General features: G+C 38.4%; 3 protein-coding genes across 7 annotated transcripts in view; 1 reads left to right on the top strand and 2 right to left on the bottom strand.

Moving 5' to 3' along the window:
- Positions 1 to 13,541, top strand: part of lrtm1 (leucine rich repeat transmembrane protein 1) — a 16,647-nt gene extending 3,106 nt beyond the window's left edge. The window contains exons 1-4 of one of the 4 annotated variants that reach the window (XM_087262706.1): positions 1 to 245; positions 376 to 1,632; positions 7,302 to 7,889; positions 10,018 to 13,541. The exon at positions 1 to 245 is cut by the window's left edge and continues 904 nt beyond it. In XM_087262706.1, the coding sequence (XP_087118832.1) occupies positions 1,626 to 1,632; positions 7,302 to 7,889; positions 10,018 to 10,493 (1,071 nt within the window). In that variant the 5' untranslated portion in view covers positions 1 to 245; positions 376 to 1,625 and the 3' untranslated portion in view covers positions 10,494 to 13,541. Of the gene's footprint in view, positions 246 to 375; positions 1,633 to 7,301; positions 7,890 to 10,017 lie in introns of those variants that run through there. The other 3 variants (XM_087262705.1, XM_087262704.1, NM_001327807.1) reach the window with 3 other exon arrangements.
- Positions 1 to 24,708, bottom strand: part of mmp23ba (matrix metallopeptidase 23ba) — a 568,642-nt gene that overhangs the window by 345,765 nt on the left and 198,169 nt on the right. The gene's annotated exons all lie outside the window — the stretch shown is intronic.
- Positions 1 to 24,708, bottom strand: part of cacna2d3a (calcium voltage-gated channel auxiliary subunit alpha2delta 3a) — a 104,967-nt gene that overhangs the window by 18,060 nt on the left and 62,199 nt on the right. For both annotated transcript variants that reach the window (XM_087265618.2, XM_087265619.2), the window contains 4 exons: positions 23,337 to 23,430; positions 22,167 to 22,262; positions 20,227 to 20,348; positions 15,806 to 15,883 (listed from right to left, as the gene is read on the bottom strand). In XM_087265618.2, the coding sequence (XP_087121744.1) occupies positions 15,806 to 15,883; positions 20,227 to 20,348; positions 22,167 to 22,262; positions 23,337 to 23,430 (390 nt within the window). The remainder of the gene's footprint in view (positions 1 to 15,805; positions 15,884 to 20,226; positions 20,349 to 22,166; positions 22,263 to 23,336; positions 23,431 to 24,708) is intronic.

Below are 24,708 nucleotides of genomic sequence, written 5' to 3'. Positions count from 1 at the left end.
GGGCGCATGTGTGCATTTGTGAGTTTGTGCATGTGTTTGAGTATGTGTGTGTTGAGTGTATGTGTGTGTGTGTGTGTGTGTGTGTGCATGTGTGTTGTGTGTATTTGTGGGTTAGTGCATGCATGCAAAGTGTGTGTGTGTGTGTGTGTGTGTGTGTGTGCACACAAGTTCTGATTGTGCGTATGTAAGTTGTGTGTGTGTGTGTGTGGGTGTGCGCAAGTTCTGAGTGTGCGTATGTGAGTTGTGTGTGTGTGTGTGCGCAAGTTCTGAGTGTGCGTATGTGAGTTGTGTGTGTGTGTGTGTGTGCAAGTTCTGAGTGTGCGTACGTGAGTTGTGTGTGTGTGTGTGCGCAAGTTCTGATTGTGCGTATGTAAGTTGTGTGTGTGTGTGTGCAAGTTCTGAGTGTGCGTATGTGAGTTGTGTGTGTGTGTGTGCGCAAGTTCTGAGTGTGCGTATGTGAGTTGTGTGTGTGTGTGTGTGCACATGCTGAATGTGTGTGTCCTAAGTGTTTGTACTTGTGTGTGTGTGTGTGTGTGTGTGTGTGTGTATGCATATGTGCTGTGTGTGTGTGTATACATGTGATTTTACCTTATTCCCAGGTGTGTGCGCATGTGTTCAGTTGTGAGTTTGTGCATGTGTCCTAACTTTGTGTATGTGTATGCACATGTGTGCTACATGTTTGTTTGTGAGTGTGTTTGTATGTGTGTGTGTGTGTGTGTGTGTGTGTGGGTGTGTTTGTGTGTGTGTGCGCATGTGTGCATTTGTGAGTTTGTGCATGTGTCCTAATTGTGTGCATGTGTGTGCACAATTGTGCTACATGTTTGTGTGTGTGTGTGTGTGTGTGTGTGTGTGTGTGTGTGTGTGTGTGTGTGTGTGTGTGTGTGTGTGTGTTGAGTGAACGTGTGTACTGAGAGTGTGTCTTTGCGGTCCTGACATTTATCATTTAATGAGGACCAAATGTCCCCACAACTATAGCAACACCAGTACATTCTGACCTTGTGGGGACATTTTCATTCTCCATGATGAAAACGGCTCTTAAATCCCACAGAATGAAGCATTCTGAAGGTGTGAAAGTGTTTCCTGCGAGTGTTGAGTTTAAGAATAGGACACACACACACAACATGTACTGCAGAAGCACCATTATGTCTAAACGGAGTCCCCATAACACATGAAAACCTAAACCATGTGTGTGTGTGCACGAGGAAACGAGAGAAATGTGAGGGCACGATCTGCCAGTTCTCTGCCTGCGGACACACAGTGATGTCAGAGCTGCTCAGCACAACACCACGTGCACGTGTGTGTGTGTATGTGTGTGTGTGTGTGTGTGTGTGTATGTGTGTGAGAGAGAGAGAGAGCGAGTCAGAAAGTAACCCTTGACAAAGAGTCTGTGTTTTATTAGTGTGCATGTGTGTGTGTGTGCATGAGGCGATGGATGTGAAGATGAAACGGAGCACAACATGACAGTGTTTACACACACACACACACACACACACTGAAGGAAAGAGGCAGAGCAGCAGAAATGAGTGTGTTTCTCTTCTTCTTCTTCCTGCGATTGAGAGTTTGGATGTGATCAGACATGCTGGACTGACTCTGGATCTGCTGACCGGAGGAACGCTCCAGAAACCATGACAGGTCAGTTCAGCAAAAACACACTCAAACTGATCTCAAATCAGACGCTGCACTGCACACATGCTGCTCTTACTTACAGTCTTGCGTCTTGTTTCTAATCCAAATGCCTAAAAGCTCTTAGATATTGTGTTGTTTTCAGAAATAAGGAGTCAAAGTGAAGTGAGCTTTCATTCAAACAAGCAGAATAATCTGACAACTGCGCAGAATAAACAACATTGCTTGCTCCTTTTGACATACTTGCATGTTTATTCCCCCATTAACAGATCATGTTGCGTGTTTTAATGAAAAACTCACTTAATTTTGACTTGTTATTTCTGAAAACAGGACTTTATTGTTTGCTTGTCTAGGAAATGCTTCTTGAATGAAGAGTTTTGGGATATTTTGGACTAGACACTGTGTGTAAGAGCGGCATGTGTGCAGTGTGCTTGTGTAGAAGAGCAGTCCTGCATGTTCATATGTTGACTCAATCAGAATCTGAGATTATTTCAGCGATTATTGTACACATTTGCATGTTTACGGTTTACTAATATCATTATCGGCTACATGAGCTGTAAATAAATCAAATGTTTATCTGAAATGAAAAGCCTGAAACGTCCTATATCATTCAGAAGAGTCAGCATCTGTATCTGTTTAGATTGCTTTGTAAAGTATTGGGTGGCATGGTGGCTCAGTGGTTAGCACTGTGGCCTCAGAGGATGAAAGTAGCAGGTTCGAGCCTTGGCTAGATCGGTTGGTGTTTCTGTGTGGAGTTTGCATGTTCTCCCCACGTTGGTGTGGGTTTCCTCCGGGTGCTCCGGTTTCCCCCACAGTCCAACCACATGCGCTATAGGGGAACTGATCAACTGAGTTGGCTGTAGTGTATGAGTGTGTGTGAATGAGTGTGTATGGATGTTTCCCAGTGCTGGGTTGCGGCTGGAAGGGCATCTGCTGTGTAAAACATATGCTGGAATAGCGGTTGAAGCCAGAGCAAAATGAATGTATAATAGTTAATGTTTATCTGAAATAAATTGCTTTTTTATATGCTAGACCATTCAGAATATTGGAGTCAACATCTGTATTTGTTCTTATTATTTGTAAAGAATTGATATCAGTTAATACTTTTATTTAGGAAGGATGCTTTAATAAGGTCAAGAGTGATGATAAAGACATTTATATGTCACAAAATATTTCAAATAAATGCCGTTTATATTAACATTTTTATTCAAAGAAAGCAAAAAAAACACTCTAATTAAAAATAAATAATAATAATAATATTAATGATAATATGTATTTTTTGATCATCAAATCAGCATGTTAGGATGTTTTCTGTAGGATTGTGTGACTGCAGTAATGATGCTAAAAAATCTGCCTTTAAATTGCATGAATAAATTACATTTTAAAATATTTTCAAAAATATATAAACAAACAAACAAATAAACAGACAAATAAATTCTGTATGGTTTAGCAGAGTTTTAATTATAATAATGCAATGCAATTACAACACAAACATGTATAATTTAGCAAAAAAATCTATACCATTTCTGTTCTATCTATTGTTCATCAAAAAATAATGTAGAAATAAAATTAAATAAAAATAAATCATAAATTAATTAAATAATAATAGTAATACTACTACTACTAATAATAATAATAATTTATTTGTCATTTACCGTAACAGACAGCTCATTAAATAAAATAAAATAAAATAGAAACATTTTAAGAATGAAGATTTTTTTTTTTTTAAACACAAACTTAATAAATGAATAAATTGTGTACAGTTTAGCAAAATTTTAATAATACTGCAATGCAATTATAATGCAAAAATATGTATGAGTTAATAATAATTCACACAGCATAAAATCTATGACATTTCTGTTATATCTATAGTTCATTAAAAAGTTATATAGAGTAGAAATAAATATTAAATAAAAAAAAAATTAATTAATTAACAAATTAATTATTAAAGATTACAACTACTACTACTACCAATAATAATAATAACAATAATAATAATAATAATAATAATAATAATAATAATAGGTTAATTGTTATTTACTGAAATGGACAGTTAATAAAAAAATAAAGTAAAATTTAAAAATTTAAAAATTAAAAAAATAATAAAATAAAATAAATAATAAAATATATTTTTTTAATGAAATAAAATATAAAAATAAAATATAAAAATGAAATAAAATGTAATAAAAAGTAATAAAATTAAAACTAGCAGAATTTTAAAAATTAAGATTTTTTTTATTTCAAAGAAGAATTTAAATAAGTCAATAAATAAATACAGATTTTGTAATAGCCAATGACTTCAATAGTATGTTTCTTACTATGAAAATACCTGACTCAAATGGCAGTTCTATAAATAAATAAATGAATAAATAATTAAATAAATAAATTAATTAATTAATGTACCCTACAGAAAAATCGCGCTTAAACCAGCCTAGGCTGGTTGGCTGGTTTTAGCTGGTCAACCAGCCTGGTTTTAGAGGGGTTTTGGCCATTTCCAGGCTGGTTTTAGCTGGTCACGCTGGGGGATGACCAGCTAAACCAGCTTGACCAATTGAAGAAAACAAGTAAATTAGGTTTTGACCAAGTGAAAGTTGAGTATAGATGATGGCAGACTTGTAATTTTTGTATGAACTTTCCCTGTGTAGTGTAGTTGTGCTGTGGTGTTCAGTGCACTATCCGGTGTCCACTGCTGTAGTAAGCTCCAGGAGCAGTAAGACACCCTTTGGCACAGCCTAAAGGTGTATCCTTGACATTTATTCGGCCTTCCTGAATCTTTGCCAGAGTTTATTCCCTGTGTTTTCCGCCTGCTCTTGAAAGTACGCTGCTGTGCACTCACAGAGAGTTCACTATGGGATCCAGTTTAATTCAGTCACAATCACTGCTTGCATCTCAAATGAGAGTAGTGTAGACTTAAAGTTATGCATCATTATCTTACAGTGAACATTTATACCTTAGGCTGTAGTGTACGATTAATAATGTGATTTTAATTAATTCTGTATTATGCATTTTAGAGATGAGTTGTATATATCATGCATATTTTACTTCAGTGTCAGCAAATCAGCATAATAAATATTTTCTGAAGGATCGTGTGACTGGAGTATTGATGCTAAAAATACTTAGAAATCACAGAAATAAATTACATTTTAAAATAAACTCAAACAGAAAACAGTCTCTTTAAATAGCAAGCATATCTCACGTTTTTACAGGCAAGCTGAAAAGAGCTTTACACACTTTACACATACGGTAGAATGTTTGAGCAGTCGTGTAAACCAGCAGCTACAGTAGATAAGCTCACACTAATATAGTCAAATGCTAATGTTTACGTTCCCACATATTATAAATGAGGAATATTTGCTTTGTTTCTTCTGTGTTTTGCTTCTTTTGTCGTCTGGAAGGATTGTTTGTTCAGCGTGTGGAGTGAATCTGTTCGCTGACCTGAAGCGCTGCTAAATTAAGGACACAAACGTCAGACTAATGAGAACTGGACCGTCCTGCCTTCATATTTTCAGCCATATCTAATATTTATTTTTATACTTTTTCCACATCTTGAAAGCAGAATAAGAGTCTTTTAAAGCACATGATACTACTTAGTAAAATTGATGAACTCAACAGTTGAGAGGAACACATTTAGTGTGCAGTAGATAAGCATAAATATAGAAATCAAACAGAAGATATACATATTCCTTGCATAAAATGTGTTTATAGCTCTTGTTTTTGAAGTCAGTGATGAATACCCTGCTAAAAAAACAGCTTAAACCAGCCTAGGATAGTTGGCTGGTTTTAGCTGGTCGGCCAGGCTGGTTTTAGAGGGGTTTTAGCCACTTCCAGGCTGGTTTCCAGCTATTTCCAGCCTGGTTTTAGCTGGTCAGGCTGGGAGATGACCAGCTAAAGCCAGCTTGACCAGTCTAGCCAGGCTGGGAGCCCAGCCAAAACCAGCTATGTCCAGCTTAAACCAGGAGTGTCAAGCTGGTTTTAAATGGTTTTAGCTGGTCACTTTCCAGCCTGATATATTTATTTATATAAAACCAGGCTGGAAATGGCTGTAAACCAGCCTGGAAGTGGCCAAAACCCCTCTAAAACCAGGCTGGAGGACCAGCTAAAACCAGCCAACCATCCTAGGCTGGTTTAAGCTGGATTTTTCAGCAGGGATTTAATCAAAATAACTCAATGCATTGGGTTAAAATAACCGGGAAGGTGCTATAATAACCTAAAGTTGGGTTTATGTTGGGGTATGTTTAACCCAACTATTAACAGTAAAGTTTCTAGTATATCTAGTAAGAGCTTAATTAGCTTTAGCAGTTGTGTTTGATTAGAGTTGGAGCTGAACTCTTCAAGACACCGGCCCTCCAGGACCGAGTTTGGACACCCCTGGTTAACAGCATAACATGCATTAAACCAATCAGAGTCTCGTTTCACGTGTGTGTGTGTGTGTGTGTGTGTGTGTGTGTGTGTGTGTGTGTGTGTGTGTGTGTGTGTGTGTGTATGTGTGATATTTAGAAAAGAAGAGCACGGGAACCAGCTTATGAGCAGCTGCTATAGCCATGACAAACACTCAGAGCCTGGATATAGATAGATCTGTTTCCATTGCGACTGCAGAGCAACCTGTGCTACAAAACAATCCAGATCTTCCCTTTGTAAAGGCTTATTCATAAAAACCATTTAAAAGCTTTTAATTATACATATTTTTTCATATTTATACATAAACAAACCACTGTGGTGAGTGCCAAAATCATGCTGCATGCCTTTTTTGCGTAACATACATAATATACATGCATATACAATAAATCCACTAGAGGGCGCTGTCTACAAATTTGCCAATCTCATCATGTGTTAATTAGCGTACAATTTAGATGTACATGTCAGATGACATTCCCAGAGATGGGTTGCAGCTGGAAGGGCATCCGCTGCATAAAAATGTGCTGGATAAGTTGGCGGTTCATTCCGCTGTGGTGACCACGGAATAATAAAGGGACTAAGCCGACATGAAAATGAATGAATGTCAGATGACGAATACACTAGAGGGCGCTGTCTACATTACTGCTGATCTAAAACACGTTAGTTAGGGTGTGATTTGTTTAATTTTTGCTGAAGACAAACCCAATATGGATCAATAAATCAACAAGATACGTCTTTTAAATGCTCCAATGGTGAAAGAATAGTGAAGCGATGACCTTCAGAGCCAATCACAGTCACAGTTCATGTTACTGTGTGGAGTTTGCATGCTCTCCCCGTGTTGGCATGGGTTTCCTCTGAGTGCTCCGGTTTCCCCCACAGTCCAAACACATGCGCTATAGGGGATCTGATCAACTAAACTGGCTGTAGTGTGTGTGTGTGTGTGTGTGTGTGTGTGTGTGTGTGTGTGTGTGTGTGTGTGTGTGTGTGTGTGAATGAGTGTGTATGGGTGTTTCCTAGCACTGTGTTGCAGCTGGAAGGGCATCAGTTAAGTAAAACATATGCTGGAATAGTTGTCGGTTCATTCTGCTGTGGTGACCCCATATAAATAAGGGACTAAGCTGAAGGCAAATGAATGAATGAGTGTGAATCATCATTGTGTTTGAAACGTGCTCTAGAATAATCTTGCTTTGCCTTCATGTTTGGTGTGAACCTGGCATAAGTCTTAGAGATTAAACCAAGTGAGAACCATGACGGCTAATTTTCCCTCTCTCTCTCTCGACTAGGTTTGGTTTTTGCATTCTCCAGCCTGTTATTACTCCACACGGCCTCCTCCTGCCCCAAAGAGTGCTCGTGTGACGCCAAAACGGTGGACTGCCGGGGTCGAGGACTGTATGATATCCCACGAAAACTTCATCAAGACACCCTGGAGCTTTATCTCCAAAACAACCGGCTCCGAGGCCTGAGCTCCATGTCTTTTCGGGACACACCAAACCTCCAGACCCTGGACCTGGCCAACAACTCGATCTCCATGCTTTCTCCCACCTCCTTTTTGGGCCTCAGGAGCTTGAAAGTCCTGAGTCTGGCTAATAACTCTATACGGGAGGTGGATCGGCGGCTTCTGGTTTCCATAAGGAATCTTACGACACTGGACCTCTCCTTTAACACCATAAACAGTCTACCTGGAGCTCTAGCGGATAGTTTCCACTATCTGACGCATCTGTTTCTCCATAACAATCGGCTAACCAAGCTGGACCGCATACATCTGGAGGCTCTGGGCAGTCTTAAAGTTCTGCATCTAAAGGGCAATCCCTGGAGATGCGACTGCCATCTGATCGGACTCAAACTATGGCTGGAGACATTCGCTTTCAAAGGTAAACAAAATACTTTAAATATTAAAATGTTACATCTAACTACAAAAGTAAAGTTCATAGACAAACTTTATGGTGTCTCTAGAAAGTCTAGTCTGGAAGTAGCTATAAAATTGAAGTAGTTTTCAAGAGGTTTGAAACAGTTGGTATAGAGTGATAAGCACATATAGGTTGCTAGTTGTTGCTAGGGTGTTTCAGGTTGTTGTTAAGATGTTCTGAGTGGTTGCCGAGGTGTTGCTAGGGTGCTTTGGGTGGTGGCTAAGGTGTTGCTAGGCGGTTGCTAGGGTGTTCTGAGTGGTTGCTAAGGCATTGCTAGGCAGTTGCTAAGGTGTTCTGAGTGGTTGTTAGGTCGTTGCAAAGGTGTTGCTAGGTGGTTGCAAGGGTGTTCTGAGTGGTTGCTAAGGCATTGCTAGGGTGTTCTGAGTGGTTGCTAAGGCCTCGCTAGGCAGTTGCTAAGGTGTTCTGATTGGTTGTTAAGTGGTTGCTAGGCAGTTGCTAGTGGTTGCTAAGGTTGATTGCTTGAGTAGATGGCTAAGGCATTGCTAAGGTGTATTAGGCGGTTGCTAAGGTGTTGCAAGGCGATTGCTAGGGTGTTCGGAGTGGTCACTAAGGTGCTGCTAGACAGTTGCTAAAGTGTTCTAATTGGTTGCTAAGGTGTTGCAAGGCAGATACTAAGGTGTTCTAGGTCATTGCTACGGTGTTTCTAGGTGGTTGCTAATGTGTTTTTGAGTGGTTGCTAGGCGATTGCTAAGGTCTTTTGAGTGGTTGATAAGGTGTTGCTAGGCAGCTGCTAGGGTGTTCTGAGTGGGTGCTAGGCGGTTACTAAGGCAATACTAGGGGGTTGCTAAGTTGTTCTAGGTCATTGCTAAGGTGTTGCTAGGTGGTTGCTAGGGTGTTTTTGAGTGGTTGCTAGATTATTATTTGGGTCTTCTGAGTGGTTGATAAGTTGTTGCTAGGCAGTTGCTAAGGTGTACTGAGTGGTTTAACAGCAGATGGCACTATAGGCTACTGCTTAAAAGCAGTTAGAGCTCTAGACTAGTGTTTAACAGCAGACAGCGCTCTAGACTAGTGTTTAACAGCAGATGATGCTCCAGGCTAGTGTTTTACAGAAGATGGCGCTCTAGACAAGTGTTTAACAGCAGCAGATGTCGATCTAGGCTAGTGTTCAACAGCAGATGGCACTCTATACTAGTGTTTAACAGCAGATGATGCTCTAGACTAGTGATTAACAGCAGATGGCGCTCTAGGCTACTGCTTAAAAGCAGATAGAGCTCTAGACTAGTGTTTAACAGCAGACGATGCTCTAGGCTAGTGTTTAACAGCAGATGTCGCTCTAGGCTAGTGTTTAACAGCAGACGGCGCTCTAGACTAGTGTTTAACAGCAGATGTCGCTCTAGGCTAGTGTTTAACAGCAGATGGCGCTCTAGACTAGTGTTTAACAGCAGATGATGCTCTAGGCTAGTGTTTAACAGCAGATGATGCTCTAGGCTAGTGTTTAACAGCAGCAGACGGCGCTCTAGGCTAGTGTTTAACAGCAGATGGGGCTCTATACTAGAGTTTAACAGCAGATGATGCTCTATACTAGTGTTTAACAGCAGATGATGCTCTAGGCTAGTGTTTAACAGCAGATGATGCTCTAGGCTAGTGTTTAACAGCAGCAGATGGCGCTCTAGGCTAGTGTTTAACAGCAGATGGGGCTCTATACTAGAGTTTAACAGCAGATGATGCTCTATACTAGTGTTTAACAGCAGATGATGCTCTAGGCTAGTGTTTAACAGCAGATGGTGCTCTAGGCTAGTGTTTAACAGCAGATGTTGCTCTAGGCTAGTGTTTAACAGCAGATGGCGCTCTAGGCTAGTGTTTAACAGCAGATGATGCTCTAGACTAGTGTTTAACAGCAGATGGTGCTCTATACTAGTGTTTAACAGCAGACAGCGCTCTAGATGAGTGTTTAACCGCAGAGATTAGTGTTTGTAAAGCATAGAGCGCCCTCTGCTGGTAGAAACCAAGCTTAGAATCGGATGAAGAGAGAATAGCAATGCATTTTAAGATCCTCAATCGAGGCAGAAAGTTAAAAAGAGAAATAAGACCAAGGTCTATATCTGCTTGACCTCTTCTGATTGTGCCTCAGGTGGAGTTGTGGACAGCATCACGTGTGTCCAGCCGCATCTGATGCTGGAGCGAGACCTCCGGCTCGTTCCCTACGAGCTGTTCCACGCCTGCATGATCACCAGCTACAGCTACCTATTCGCCAACATCCACTACATGGACAGCAAGCACCGCACGCTCAGCGGACAGCTCTACCCCAGCCCCAGAGCCCCGTCTGGGGGAGACTTCAGCCCCGCGGGAGACCCCATACTGCCCGAATGCGAGGCCAAGCAGAGATCCAGACCCGCAAACTACAGACACGCCATCGCCACCGTGGTCATCACAGGGGTGGTGTGTGGGATAGTGTGTTTAATGATGCTAGCGGCCGCCGTCTACGGATGTGCATATGCAGCGATCACAGCCAAATATCAACGAGAGCTCAAGAAGAAAGCAAAGGAGACTGCAGGAGAGGAGCAGAAAAACATCGAAAGAGACCAGGATAAGGAGCCGCTGGAGTGATGCATCATATCACGCTCATAAGAGCACGGAAACACCCCGAGGATACACTTCAGAGCATGCACGTGCTGTTGCAAAAAAAAATAAATAAATCCTGCGATTGCAAAAAGATGAAGTGTCATGCAGGGAATCCTGGAAGAGTGAATTTATGGCTATACACTGTATTTATTAAGGAACTACTTTCTTGGCAAATAAGTTTGCTCATGACTATACATGAAATGCAGAGTAACATAATGGAGTGATGCAGCATAGCATGCACATACAGGCACAAGAACATGTGCACTTGCTCTTGTGTGTCTACATCATACCTGTCAACCCTCCCGTTTTTCCCAGGATTCTCCCGTTTTTTACAGTTCTATCCCGCTATCATCTTCTCCTGTATTTTCAGTCTTTCTCTAAAGGGTGGCAAATACACATTAAAGAGCCAAGCCTCCCTATACACAACCCATACCGCCGAACCACCAGGGGACGCCCCTTACTCTTAAATGTGAGTCTGTTCTGTGCTTTCGCTTGGTTTATGCGTGAAAACACTTTGAAATAAATATAAAAACGGAGGGATTCCCTTTCCTTTTGATTACTGGTGTCGTCGCCCCTCCTATGCAATCCTCAAAGCAGTCATATAGCAGTGCGTGACTGTCAGCTGACGCGCTCCATAGTGATAAATAGACGCTGCTTCCCATGCTGGGTTTTGGGTGCGTGTTTGAACAGACATACACACATAATTAATAATATAAGATCTAAAGATGTCGATCTTGGTGAGGGTGTTTTTCAAACACAACTAATTTCGTCCTAAATGAGCCTAAAAAGTTGGCAAAGCAGTCGAATGCTTCCATTATAACGTTACATGTGTGCATTTTTAAAGTGACGCCTCTTATTTAATGTAATCATATGAAAAAAGTCTAAATAAATAAGAGATTCATCCGCTGCTCCTTCATCAGAATGTGTGAGAAAAGATTAATGTGATTTGATAGCTTGATTCTTTTTCATTACAATAGCTATTCATTTTAATAAGCGTAACTGTTTGCTAATGTATTTGCTGCTAATGTACATTATTATTTTTTATTTTGTTAATAATAATCATAAAGCATATTACTGACCATTTAGCTGTTTATTTACAATGACATATTTAGTCATTTGGGGATTTTTAAACCATTATTATGGTGGGCATATCCCTTATTTTCACATCCCAATGTATGGTCTACATGCTAACAAAAAAATTCAATTATTGCAAAAAAAAAAAAAGCATAAAAGTGAAGCGCCATGCAGAGAAAAAAATCTATTCAATTCTATTACATTTTAATTTCATTTTATTTGGCTTTTTTTAATGTAATTTCTGCAATAATTCAGTCTTGGCATTGCTATGCAGAAAACAAATAAACCTTAAACCTTAATTCTGGGAGGGTGGATTTACAGTTAAGGGCTGTATATATTAAGGACATCTACTGTTAAGCAGGTTACAGATTATTTTTCTTTTTTTTAAGCACTTGTATTGTTGAAATCAGACATTTATTATACTGTATAAATGTAATTTTAAAGGCAGGTCTGTGCACTTGGCAGCCACTATGGCTGGCAGCTATTTTCTAGTCACATACAGATCAAATTAATATTTTCAGTTAATATTTTTCAATTACGCCAAAAAAAAAGAAGTATTTTTTCAGGATGCCAAAGTGCATTCTATAGTAAAAACCATAGGCACTGAATAAAAAAGCTTGTGTCAATTTTTACCCCGCGTTGTATTTGTTATGTTTGTAAATGAATACAAGTGTGTTATCCTTCTCCATACACCTGTGTCCAGACATCCTGTTTTATATGTCTTTATAAAGCCCGATGTTTTTTGTTGTAAGATTAGATCATATATCTGTCCATTCATCTTGATTTAATGATTCGATTCAAACAGTTTAAACATTCAGTGATTCAGTATAAACAGCTCACTCAGTTCTAATAGTTCGTAAGTTCAATGATTCGATTCAAACAGTTCAAACATTCAGTGATTCAGTGTAAACAGCTCACTCAGTTCTAATAGTTCATAAGTTCAATGATTCGATTCAAACAGTTCAAACATTCAGTGATTCAGTGTAAACAGCTCACTCAGTTCTAATAGTTCGTAAGTTCAATGATTCGATTCAAACAGTTCAAACATTCAGTGATTCAGTGTAAACGGCTCACTCAGTTCTAATAGTTTGTAAGTTCAATGATTCGATTCAAACAGTTCAAACATTTAGCGATTCAGTGTAAACGGCTCACTCAGTTCTAATAGTTTGTAAGTTCAATGATTCGATTCAAACAGTTCAAACATTCAGTGATTCAGTGTAAACGGCTCACTCAGTTCTAATAGTTTGTAAGTTCAATGATTCGATTCAAACAGTTCAAACATTCAGCGATTCAGTGTAAACGGCTCACTCAGTTCTAATAGTTCAGAAGTTCAATGATTCTATTCAAACAGTTCAAACATTCAGTGATTCAGTGTAAACGGCTCACTCTGTTCTAATAGTTCGTAAGTTCAGTGATTCGATTCAAACAGTTCAAACATTCAGCGATTCAGTGTAAACGGCTCACTCAGTTCTAATAGTTTGTAAGTTCAATGATTCGATTCAAACAGTTCAAACAGTCAGCGATTCAGTGTAAACGGCTCACCCGGTTCTCTCCTGACACTCCTAAATTAACAACAGTAAATTCTACATGATTTTCATGTTAAATGTACTTGATATGAGATTAGCACTATGGTATAATACTATAACCTACTTGACTTTCACTCATGCAAATTGTTATGAGGATTTTATCAAGTAAATCTTAAGAGGGTTTTTCAGTGTACGGTCTCTGGCATACTGTATTTTTCCAAAGGAGTATTTAATCAGTATATGGAGAACAGACTCCACCACTGCTGTTTACACTGTTTGCAGCATTATTGAGGAGACGATATCAGTTCCTGTACAGCTTCAGTTTGGCCAAAGACTCATATGAGCATATCAGTGACTGTGCTTTAATCACAGCTGTTATTTCAAAGCAGAAAACACATGCAAAATGAACATGCAAATAAAAGTGAGGTCGAGTAATGATTGCTGCTACTTGCAAGAGATTTTAGAGGTGCAGAAATTCATTACAATAACCAGCAATAATTCTCATACATACAAGTGTTTTATTTACAGTCTGTTGTACAACGTCTGACCTTTACTGCACATGTTTATGTGTTCTCAATATGAGTGTCTTAATTTAATGTGCTTATGACTATTGTAAAAGCAGCTCTGTAAATACAGAAATACAACTACAGTCAGATGACACTAAAGATGTAAAGATATAGAGAGCTCTTGTGCTGGAATATAGAGGATTATATAAGCCCGTACTCTACTGTATGTACTGAAGGGTTGATCTCCGGTACGTTATATAACATTCGAGCACACAGCCAAGCAATCATGACATGATATATATTGACTTGAACTTGAGTGTGTGACAAAATCTAAAATGATCTATATATATATATATATAATGTTCACTATTTTCAATATATATTTATTATTTTATATATATATATAATTGGTCATTATATATTCTCTTCGTTAAACAGCACAAGGGATATATATATATATAACATTTAATTTAACAATAATTTTAATAATAATAGTATGTGATGAACACAAATTGAACATAATCAACGTGTTAAAGAAAGCTCTATTTTTCAGATAACTGTGTTAAATGTGTGTGTTTGTGCTTGTGTGTTGTAATATATGTTAAACTCATGTGTATTAGTCTTTAACACTGATTCTAGAACAGCAGCACCAGAACAAGTGAGAGATGCATAAAATAAACAACTTGAAAAATGGAATAGCACTTGATTTTGGTTGTGTGTGTGTGTGTGTGTGTGTGTGTGTGTGTGTGTGTGTGTGTGTGTGTGTGTGTGTGTGTGTGTGTGTGTGTGTGTGTGTGTGTGTGTTTGTGTGTGTGTGGTCCAGCAAAGCAGCGAATCATGTGAAGCAGAGGGTGAAAATCTGTCTGTTCTACTTCATTTCTCTGTCAGTTATAACATGAATCATTTGAGCATGAGTGTGTGTGTGTGTGTGTGTGTGTGTGTGTGTGTGTGTGTATGTGTATGTGTGTGTGTGTGATCCTCCAGGCTTATGTTCAAACAGACACTTTCTCTCTCTCTCTCTCTCTCTCTCTCTCTCTCTTTCTCTCTCTCTGTGCTGTTGTGATTTGTCTTCATCATTTCTGTGTATTTTTCGAGTGCCTCTCTTTTCACTCTCATGATTTGGCTTTTTAATCCATCTCAGTCATTCATATTTACACTTCCCTAAAATATGATTGTTTTCTAGTACTAATATCTTCATTTTAAAACAAGAAAACACTTCATTTGAGACGCAAAATACACAATGACTTCCAGACAGTTGATTAGTGTTGCTCTCTGAATAGCTGTCTATACAGCGCTCTGCATTAATGAGCACAGCCTCTGTTAATGATGGTTATTTTTGTCTGTTTTGTAGTGAGAATATGTTGGTGCATTTAAACTAACGGTGTTATTAAACAGTTATATGCATTAAAATAAGAGTTTGGTCACCGGACATCTTTAGGAATAGAAATATTATGCACTTAAATTCAAGTTACTGCAAAAAAAAGTCAATTATATTTTACGTTTCTCTTGATTTTTTACTGTTTTGTTTAATATTTTCCCTCAACATATTAATCTCAAGTGTGCTATTCTTTCTGTGATCTTCAGTTTTCTGTTAGATTAGTTTATCAGTTTTGTCTTTGGCACTGATTAATGTAGGTGGCGGCATGGTGGCTCAGTGGTTAGCACTGTGGCCTCATGGCAAGAAGGTCGCTGGTTTGAGCCCTGGTGTTCTGTCGATTTGTCCTACCTCCCATACAAAACGCACATTTTGATGACACAAGATGCCACCTCTCAGATTTTACTAGCAGTGTTAATGTTAATGTAGAGTAGTGTGATATGAAGCTGTAACATCACCCCAATCCCGAACCCCAACCTCAGAACCATTCAGATACAGGGTTGGTGGCATAATCTGATGGCTAGAATAAAATGTCAGGACACCGGCTGGGTCAGTGTGTGTTTCTGTGTGGAGTTTGTATGTTTTCCCCGTGTTGGCGTGGGTTTCCTCCGGGTGCTCCAGTCCTAACACATGCGCTATAGGGGAACTAATAAAAAACTGTAAAGCATCTTGCAGAAGATATGAATGTAAACGAGAGATCTGTGAGGGGTCCACTCATTTACGCTGAACACTGTATAGATGTTCCCTTCCTCTCCCATTGTAAAGACTGAAACCACGACAGCACGACACATCTGTAACTGTGTAAAGTTGTGGTACCTGCAGCGATGGGTGACTCTCTCTCATCCAGCAGATGGATGGCGCTGCTGGCCAAGACCACACTCTTATTGTCAGAGGCTGAAAAATACAGATAAAGCTCAGCTCAGGTCAAACAAGCACACACATACTGAATATGCATTCATACGTACAGTTGAAGTCAGAACTATTCGCCCCCCTTTGAATTTTATTTTATTTTTTAAATATTTCCCAAATGATGTTGAACAGATTCAGGAAATGTTCACAGTGTGTCTGATAATATTTTTTCTTCTGGAGAAAGTCTTATTTGTTTTATTTCGGCTAGAATGAAAGCAGTTCTTAATGTTTTAAACACCATTTTAAGGTCAATATTATTAGTCCTTTAAAGCTATATATTTGTTTCCAATAGTCTACAGAATAAACCACTGTTATACAATGACTTGCCTGATTACCCTAACCTGCCTAGTTACCCTAATTACCCTAGTGAAGCCTTTACATGTCACTAAAGCTAAATAAGCTAAATACTAGTGTCTTGAAGAATATCTAGTCTAATATTATTTACTGTCATCATGACAAAGATAAAATAAATCAGTTATTAGAGATGAGTTATTAAAGATAGCATGTTTAGAAATGTGCTGAAAAAACCAAAACTGGGGAAAAACAGGTGGTCTAATAATACAGGGGGGCTAATAATTCTGACTTCAACTGTATATACGTATACTATGTACTGTGTATATACAGTTAAAGTCAAAATTAAAGTGACATTTAAAGGCTTTACTAGGGTAATTAGGGTAAAGTTAGGGTAATTAGTCATTGTATAACAGTGGTTTGTTCTGCAGACAATCAGAAACAAATATTGCTTAAGGTGGTTAATAACAACCTAAGCACATTCTGAAAACATAGTCCCGGTACGTACGTACGGCCGCGTTAATTTTTTTCAAGCGAACGCTGCGGGGCGGTGTGTCGCTGTTTCCTGTAGTGCTTGCCGGCCGGCAGGCCGACCGCTTACCTCCTTGTGGAGGGCTTCCCTGCTGCAACCCGTTTGTCCACTCAGCTCACCGTGTACGTCGGCAGGCTCGAGATGCAGAGAGAAGGCGATCGGTTTCGAGTCCGGGGAAGAGCAGTTCCAGAAATCAGGTAAAACAAAAACAGAATCCCAAAAATTAAGTGAACGAGTTTTGTAACAGGGTGAGAATGCGGTGAAATCCGAAAACGCGGTAGAATAAAAAAAAAAATCTTTTTTGGACGACTTTTCGGGCGGGTGGGTTGATCGGTGAAATTGGTTGGGTTCAGGGAAGGAGGAGGGCGGTTCAGCCGATTGGTCGGTCGCGCAGTCAATCATCCAGTCAGTCGGACAGCGGCCTCTGGTGGGTTCACGCGAGAACAGCACGGGCGCGAACTGCACTCGCGAAAGGCGTCTGAGATGCGAAAAAGCGCACAACAGCGGCCTCTCGCGGATTCGCAAAAACAAAAACTGCAGCCGTACGTACTCGCCGGGACGTATTCCGCGGTCTCCAGAAACGTCCGCGGGACTACGTTTCCACAATGAGCCCGGGCTGGTTAATAATATTGAGAATATTCACTGAGATTGCCTGTATAAATTATATTCACATCCATTAACCATGTGAAGTGTGAAATTTTGCTTTAATTATATTAATTATTATTATTATTAACAACAAACATATAAATAGCCTAATATTGGGGACTAATGTAGGTAGTTAAACTTGAAGTCACCATTGTGGTGATCCATGTTATTTTGACCATGAACATAAACGTATTGACTTTTTAATCCTCTAGCTGCGTCCCAAATGGCACACTATACACTATGCACTCATGCACTATGTACTTATGCACTTACACACTCAACAGGATAGTATATGTATGTAGTGTCGTCCCAAATGGCACACTAATGTTTTTTTACTAAGCGGAAATTCAAACTGTTTCCCTGATGACGTTTGACGGTCGCCAAATCAGTGAAATAAACGACCGAATCATCAAATAATACCTGCCGTGAGTATAACCGTATTCACCATCAGGAGGCGCTATAATCACTCTCTTAGGAGAATTTCGCTTTCACCATCCAAAATAAATAAAGTTATCCAACATGTGCGCTCGATAGCTCCGCCCCTTCCGCTACGTGAGCAAACCTGCGGTCGTTAAGTGCGCGAAGTGTCCATCATTACACACTTCACTTTAGCAGCTGAATGAGTGCATCATCCGGGTAATTAAAATGCACTTATTATTATTATTAGAGTTTTCAGTGTGAACACACTACTCACACTATTTATACTACAAAATGGTGTAAAATAGTACACAAGTATGAGTATGCAAGTATGCAGCTTCTTTCTCGGTGCACTAGTTTCCCAGCTAGGCTTGAACAACAGTCCAGATACCCTGTGAACAGGTTTAATTGCTATATCAGGGGTTTTTATGAGACTTCTGTATATTTCCGTTGAATAGCCATTTCATTTTCATGCCTCTAATTTAACTAAAGACTTGATTTCTGATGCGTAAAAAGCAATAAGCTGATTTTCACTCAGTTTTGTCTCTCTGTATAAAGCGATGTGCCATTTTCTAAGCCATTATAAGCTTTAATATTCTGCCCCTCAAGGGTGAAGTGTGGTAACTACACAAATGCTTAACTTGAGAAATATACCTCTCACAAATCTTACAGCAGCCAGACAATTTAATTGTGAGTAGATAAGTTGAAACAGGACAAAACTGAACCAGAAAACTTCGTCACAAAGTCCATTTTAGGCTTTTACTCGGTTTTAAAGGGCACCTATTATGTAAAAATAACTTTCATAAGGGGTTTAAACCCAGTTGTGTGACAGCTGTGTGTGAATATATCCAGCATCAAAGGATCAACATGTATTAATTGTATTTGTTCTGATCAGACTTGATCAAATCAGTCTGCAGAAACACTTTGATTGACATTCTCCCTTTGTACGTGTCATCAGAGGGGGAAAGCCCCGCCCACTAGTGCCCATTTCTCCCTCATTAGCATACGAGATTAGTCTTGTTTTTGAATATGCCAATATGCTGACACACAGGCATTTGTAGCTCCGCCCTCTTTTAACAATCTCATTTGAATTTAAAGTGACAGTCACCAAAATGACATCAAAGCCTAAAAGGGTTAGTTTCAGAGAGTTACAAAGCATGATTTGTGCGCTATTTTGAGCTGAAACTACACACAGACACTGTAGTGGCATCAGAGATGCATTTTAGATCTTGTAAAAAGAGGCATAATAGGTCATCTTTATGCAAATGTGTAGGTATTGCTTTTTTCCTTTGGACGGCACTGGAGTAATAATCGTCACGATGACTTCTGTTATAATATTGCAGCTCTACCCTGTATTTGCTTCCTGAATTTAACTGTTGTGTAAATACATGTACATGTTAAACAGTCTGTGTGAATAACCACAAATGCCATATCAGATGCAGCATCTGTTCTTTTTCAGTGTCGATATTGGGTTGATATTAATAAATCAGTATTGGGGACGGTCCCGTATTCTGACTGACTGAAGTACAGTGTACAGTTCAGGGAAATGTTAAAGAACACTTTTCATTAAATACTGCAGAAAACCTACTGGAACCCACATGGAGCCAAGATTCCCACCGAATCTGTCAAGTTTGGTGAAGGAGAAATCATGGTTTGGGGTTGCATTCATGCGAGAGATCTGCAGAGTGGATGATCAACATCAACAGCCTGAGGATATCTGTGCTGCCCATGACATTACAAACCACAGGAGAGGGACAATTCTCCAGCAGGATAGCGCTCCTCATACTTCAGCCTCCACATCAAAGCTCCTGAAAGTCAAGCTGCTCCAGGATTGGCCAGCCCAGTCACCAGTCATGAACATTATTGAGCTGATGAAGGAGGAGGTGTTGAAGATGAACACAAGACACTTGATGAACTCTGGGATCCTGCTAAAGGCTTTCTTCTTCATTCCAGATGACTTTATTAATCAGTGATTTGAGTCATGTCAGAGATGTATGGATGCAGTCCTCCAAGCTCATGATGGAGTCAGACACAATATTCATTCTGTCTCCACTGCAGCAGGACTTTATATTCTATACTGGACATTATTACTGTTCAGTGATGAGACTTTAGTCTGAGCAGAGTCAGACCGCACTGTCCTCATCAAATCATTAAAATCAAGCCATGAATGATCATAGACTATTGTGCTCAAATAAGCAAAATCGAGAGGCCTTCGCCTTTCATATAAGGACACAACGAAACGTGATTGGTTGTTTAACCTGTCAGTCATTTAACATAGTGGCCAGTTCTTGCTCATTCAAAGCACCAAAGCTCCCACACCTTCAGCCGTGAGTCTGAGCTCTGACTACGCAAGATTACACTGTGGTAAACTTTGAACCCGGTTATTGTCCCATACCTAGTGAGTGTAAAGCATGCATTAATTCCTGCTGTCGTATATAGTCACCTGCGTCATACGGAAGGCTGTAGACAAATGTGCCGGGCACCTGTTCAGCAGCTCTTCTGTACCACAGAGGGAAATGATCAGCGCTGAACTGCACCTCTTTATCCTCTCCTGTCAGGAGGCCTCTTTCAACACAAAACACACACACACACACACATTTACTCATTATATCATGCTGGTTTAAGAGGAATAATGTTAGGCTGGGGCGCCTCACAGCAAGAAGGTTGCTGGTTAGAGTCTCGGCTGGGTCAGTTGGTGTTTCTGTGTGGAGTTTGCATGTTCTCCCTGTGTTGGCGTGGGTTTCCTGTGGGTGCTCCGGTTTCCCCCACAGTCCAAACACATGCGCTATAGGGGAATTGGGTAGGCTAAATTGTCCGTAGCGTATATGTGTGAATAAGTGTGTGGGTGTTTCCCAGTGATGGGTTGCAGTTAGAAGGGCATCCGCTGTGTAAAACATGCTGGATTATTATTATTATTATTATTATTATTATTATTATTATTATTATTGTTATTATTGTTATTATTATTATGTTTATTGTTATAATTTATTTATTTATTATTATTATTATTGTTGTTATTGTTATTATCATTATTATTATTATTATTATTATTATTATTATGTTTATTATTATTATTATTATTATTATTATTATTTTTATGTTTATTGTTATAATTTATATATTTATTATTATTATAATTATTACTATTATTATTATTGTTGTTGTTGTTATTATTATTATTATTATTATGTTTATTATTATTGTTATTATTATTATTAATAGTATTATTATTATTATAATTATTATTATTTATTATTATTATTATTATTATTATTATCATCATCATCATCATCATTAGTATTGTTGTTGTTATTATTATTATTGTTGTTATTGTTATTATTATGTTTATTATTATTATTATTATTATTATTATTCTTATGTTTATTGTTATAATTTATATATTTATTATTATTATAATTATTACTATTATTATTATTGTTGTTGTTGTTATTATTATGTTTATTATTATTGTTATTATTATTATTAATAGTATTATTATTATGATAATTATTATTATTAATTATTATTATTATTATTATTATTATTATTATCATCATCATCATTAGTGTTGTTGTTGTTATTATTATTATTATTATTATTATTGTTATTATTATGTTTATTATTATTATTATTATTATTATTATTATTATTATTATGTTTATTATTATTATTATTATTATTATTATTATTATTATTATTAATAATAGTATTATTATTATTATTATCATTATTTATTATTATTATTAATTATTATTATTATTATCATCATCATCATCATCATCATCATCATCATCATCATCATTATTATTGTTGTTGTTATTAGTTTTGTTATTATTATGTTTATTATTATGTTTATTATTATTATTATTATTATTATTATTGTTTATGTTTATTATTATTATGTTTATTATTATTATTATGTTTATTATTATTATTATTATTATTATTATTTATTATTATTAATTATTATTATTATTATCATTATTATTAATATTATTATTATTATTATTATTATTATTATTATTATTATTATTATTATGTTTAAAACAATATTCAAAGAGAAAAACAGGAAAGTTGGCCAGTTTGTTAATTGCCTAATAAATGAAAATAGACTCAAGTTTTTATTTTTAAAACTTTATTAACAGATTTGTGTTTTTTCTAATGAAACATGATGTAATAGATGTGTATTTGAAAAATTTCTTAGTTCATAAATCTTTAGAAAATATCTTAAAACATCTCAAAAAAAGTGGTTATGATGACCATCCAGCAAGCTTATCCAGCTAAAATAGAGCTTAAAATGTCACTAAAATGCTGTAAATAACTGCAGAAAGGCTGGCTACAGGCCTGTCTAGTGTTTTAAGATGGGAAGTGTGATTTGCTTACTGATTGCTCAGTTGATCTGGCGTCACAAAAAGGTTGATGCGTGATAATCCAGTTCGAGTGGCGAGGAAAGAGATCTCCACACCTTTATCAGAGTTTCTAGCGGAGCGAACACAACCACAGGAAAAATACTGTTCAATCAGGGTTCACAAGTTAAAGAGACAGCGCACCTAAAAAACTCATTCAGTCATCCTTCACTCTTCACTAGTTTAAAACCTATTAGAGTTTCTTCTTTCTGTTAAACACAACGAAAGGTTACTGAAGGATGCTGTACCCAGTATTAAAGTAAAGCAAAAGAGACGCCCTTTCCCACAGATGGGTTGAGGCTGGAAGGGCATCCGCTGCGTAAAAACTTGCTGGATAAGTTGGTGGTTCATTCCGCTGTGGCGACCCCAGATTAATAAAGGGACTAAGCTGACAAGAAAATTAATGAATGAAAAGAGACGCCCCATGATCATTCATTCATTCATTTCACTATGGCTTAGTCCCTTATTCATCAGGGGTTCGCCACAGCGGAATGAACCGCCAACTATTCCAGCGAATGCTTTACACAGAGGATGCCCTTCTAGCTGCAACCCAGTACTGGGAAACACTCTTACACACTCATTCACACACCCACACACACACACTCCATACACTACGGCCAATTTTCTGAACTCTCCCCAACCAAACCTCCAGCTGACTAATGAACAGTGTTTAACAGTCGTTTCTGAAGGGTTTCTGGAATTGGTGGAAAAACAACTACAAAAAACATGCATGAACACAAACAAGGGTTCAGGGTTCACAAGTTAAAGAGACAGCGCACCTAAAAAACTCATTCAGTCATGCTTCACTCTTCACTTGTTTAAAACCTATTGGAGTTTCTTCTTTCTGTTAAACACAACGAAAGGTTACTGAAGGATGCTGTACCCAGTATTAATATTCTTATTTCCTACTATTGAAGTCAATGGCTGCTTTTCCACAACATTCTTGAGAATATCTTACTTTGAGCTCCACAGAAAAAAATAAACTCAAACTCAAACAAGTGAAGAGTGAGACAATCTCAGCTTTTAAGATAATTCAAATACAATAAAAGTGACCCTGATGACTGCTTTGTGTGCAAAATCACACATTATACAATGTTTCTCGCATCTAGAAGCGTGTCTACAGAGTGTGTTCATGAGCTGTTCTTACTCGGATTTATTGAGAGCGAGGCTGGTCCAGTACGCCTCCAGTGGTGCCGTGACCACCGCATCAAACAACACCTCCTGCACCAGCTCCTGATCACCTACACAAGGCAGAGCACGATTACTTACAGCACACCACACACACACTGGTCATTCAGCATGCTTCACACTAACAAGAATAACAGCAGCACGAGATATAAGACATGATGAGAAGAAGAAGGACGTGAACCTGCCAAAAGAACCAAGACCATAAACACACACATACACACACACACACACACAGACACACGCTCACATGCACACATATTGTACACACACACACACACAACACAACACACAACACATGCACACAAATACACAAAACACACAAGCTCACATGCACACATACAAACAAACACACAAAAATGCAAATACACACAAACACACAAACTTACACAACCCCCTTTACATACACACAATAATACGCACACACACTCAAGACACATACTCACATGCATGCACGCACACACACATGCACTAACAGACACACACACATACACAAACACACATGCACGTATGGACGCATGCACACACATATATGCACACACACACAAACACAAAAAACACATGCTAACATGCATGCATGCACACACACATGCACTAACAGACACACACACATACACAAACACACATGCACGTATGGACGCATGCATACACATATATGCACACACACACACAAACACACAAAACACATGCTCACATGCATGCACGCACACACACATGCACTAACAGACACACACACATACACAAACACACATGCACGTATGGACGCATGCATAAACATATATGCACACACACACACATACACACACACACACACACACACACACACACACACACACACACAAATAACTCATTTAAGTAAGGCAAAAGAGACGCCCTTTCCCAGAGATGGGTTGTGGCTGGAAGGGCATCCGCTGCGTAAAAACTTGCTGGATAAGTTGGCGGTTCATTCCGCTGTGGCGACCCCGGATTAATAAAGGGACTAAGCCGACTAGAAAATGAATGAATGAAAAGAGACGCCCCATGATCATTCATTCATTCATTTCACTATGGCTTAGTCCCTTATTCATCAGGGGTCGCCACAGCGGAATGAACCGCCAACTATTCCAGCATATGCTTTACACAGAGGATGCCCTTTGAGCTGCAACCCAGTACTGGGAAACACTCTTACACACTCATTCACACACACACACACACACACACACACACACACACACACACACACACACACACACACACACACACACACACACACACACACACACACACACACACACTCCATACACTACGGCCAATTTTCTGAACTCCCCAACCAAACCTCCAGCTGACTAATAAAC

This window comes from Danio rerio, chromosome 8 (assembly GCF_052040795.2).
Source record: "Danio rerio strain M-AB ecotype USA chromosome 8, GRCz13ab, whole genome shotgun sequence".
Taxonomy (NCBI): Eukaryota; Metazoa; Chordata; class Actinopteri; order Cypriniformes; family Danionidae; genus Danio; species Danio rerio.
The sequence above is the reverse complement of the archived record's forward strand: the minus strand, read 5'-3'. Positions and strand labels throughout refer to the sequence as shown.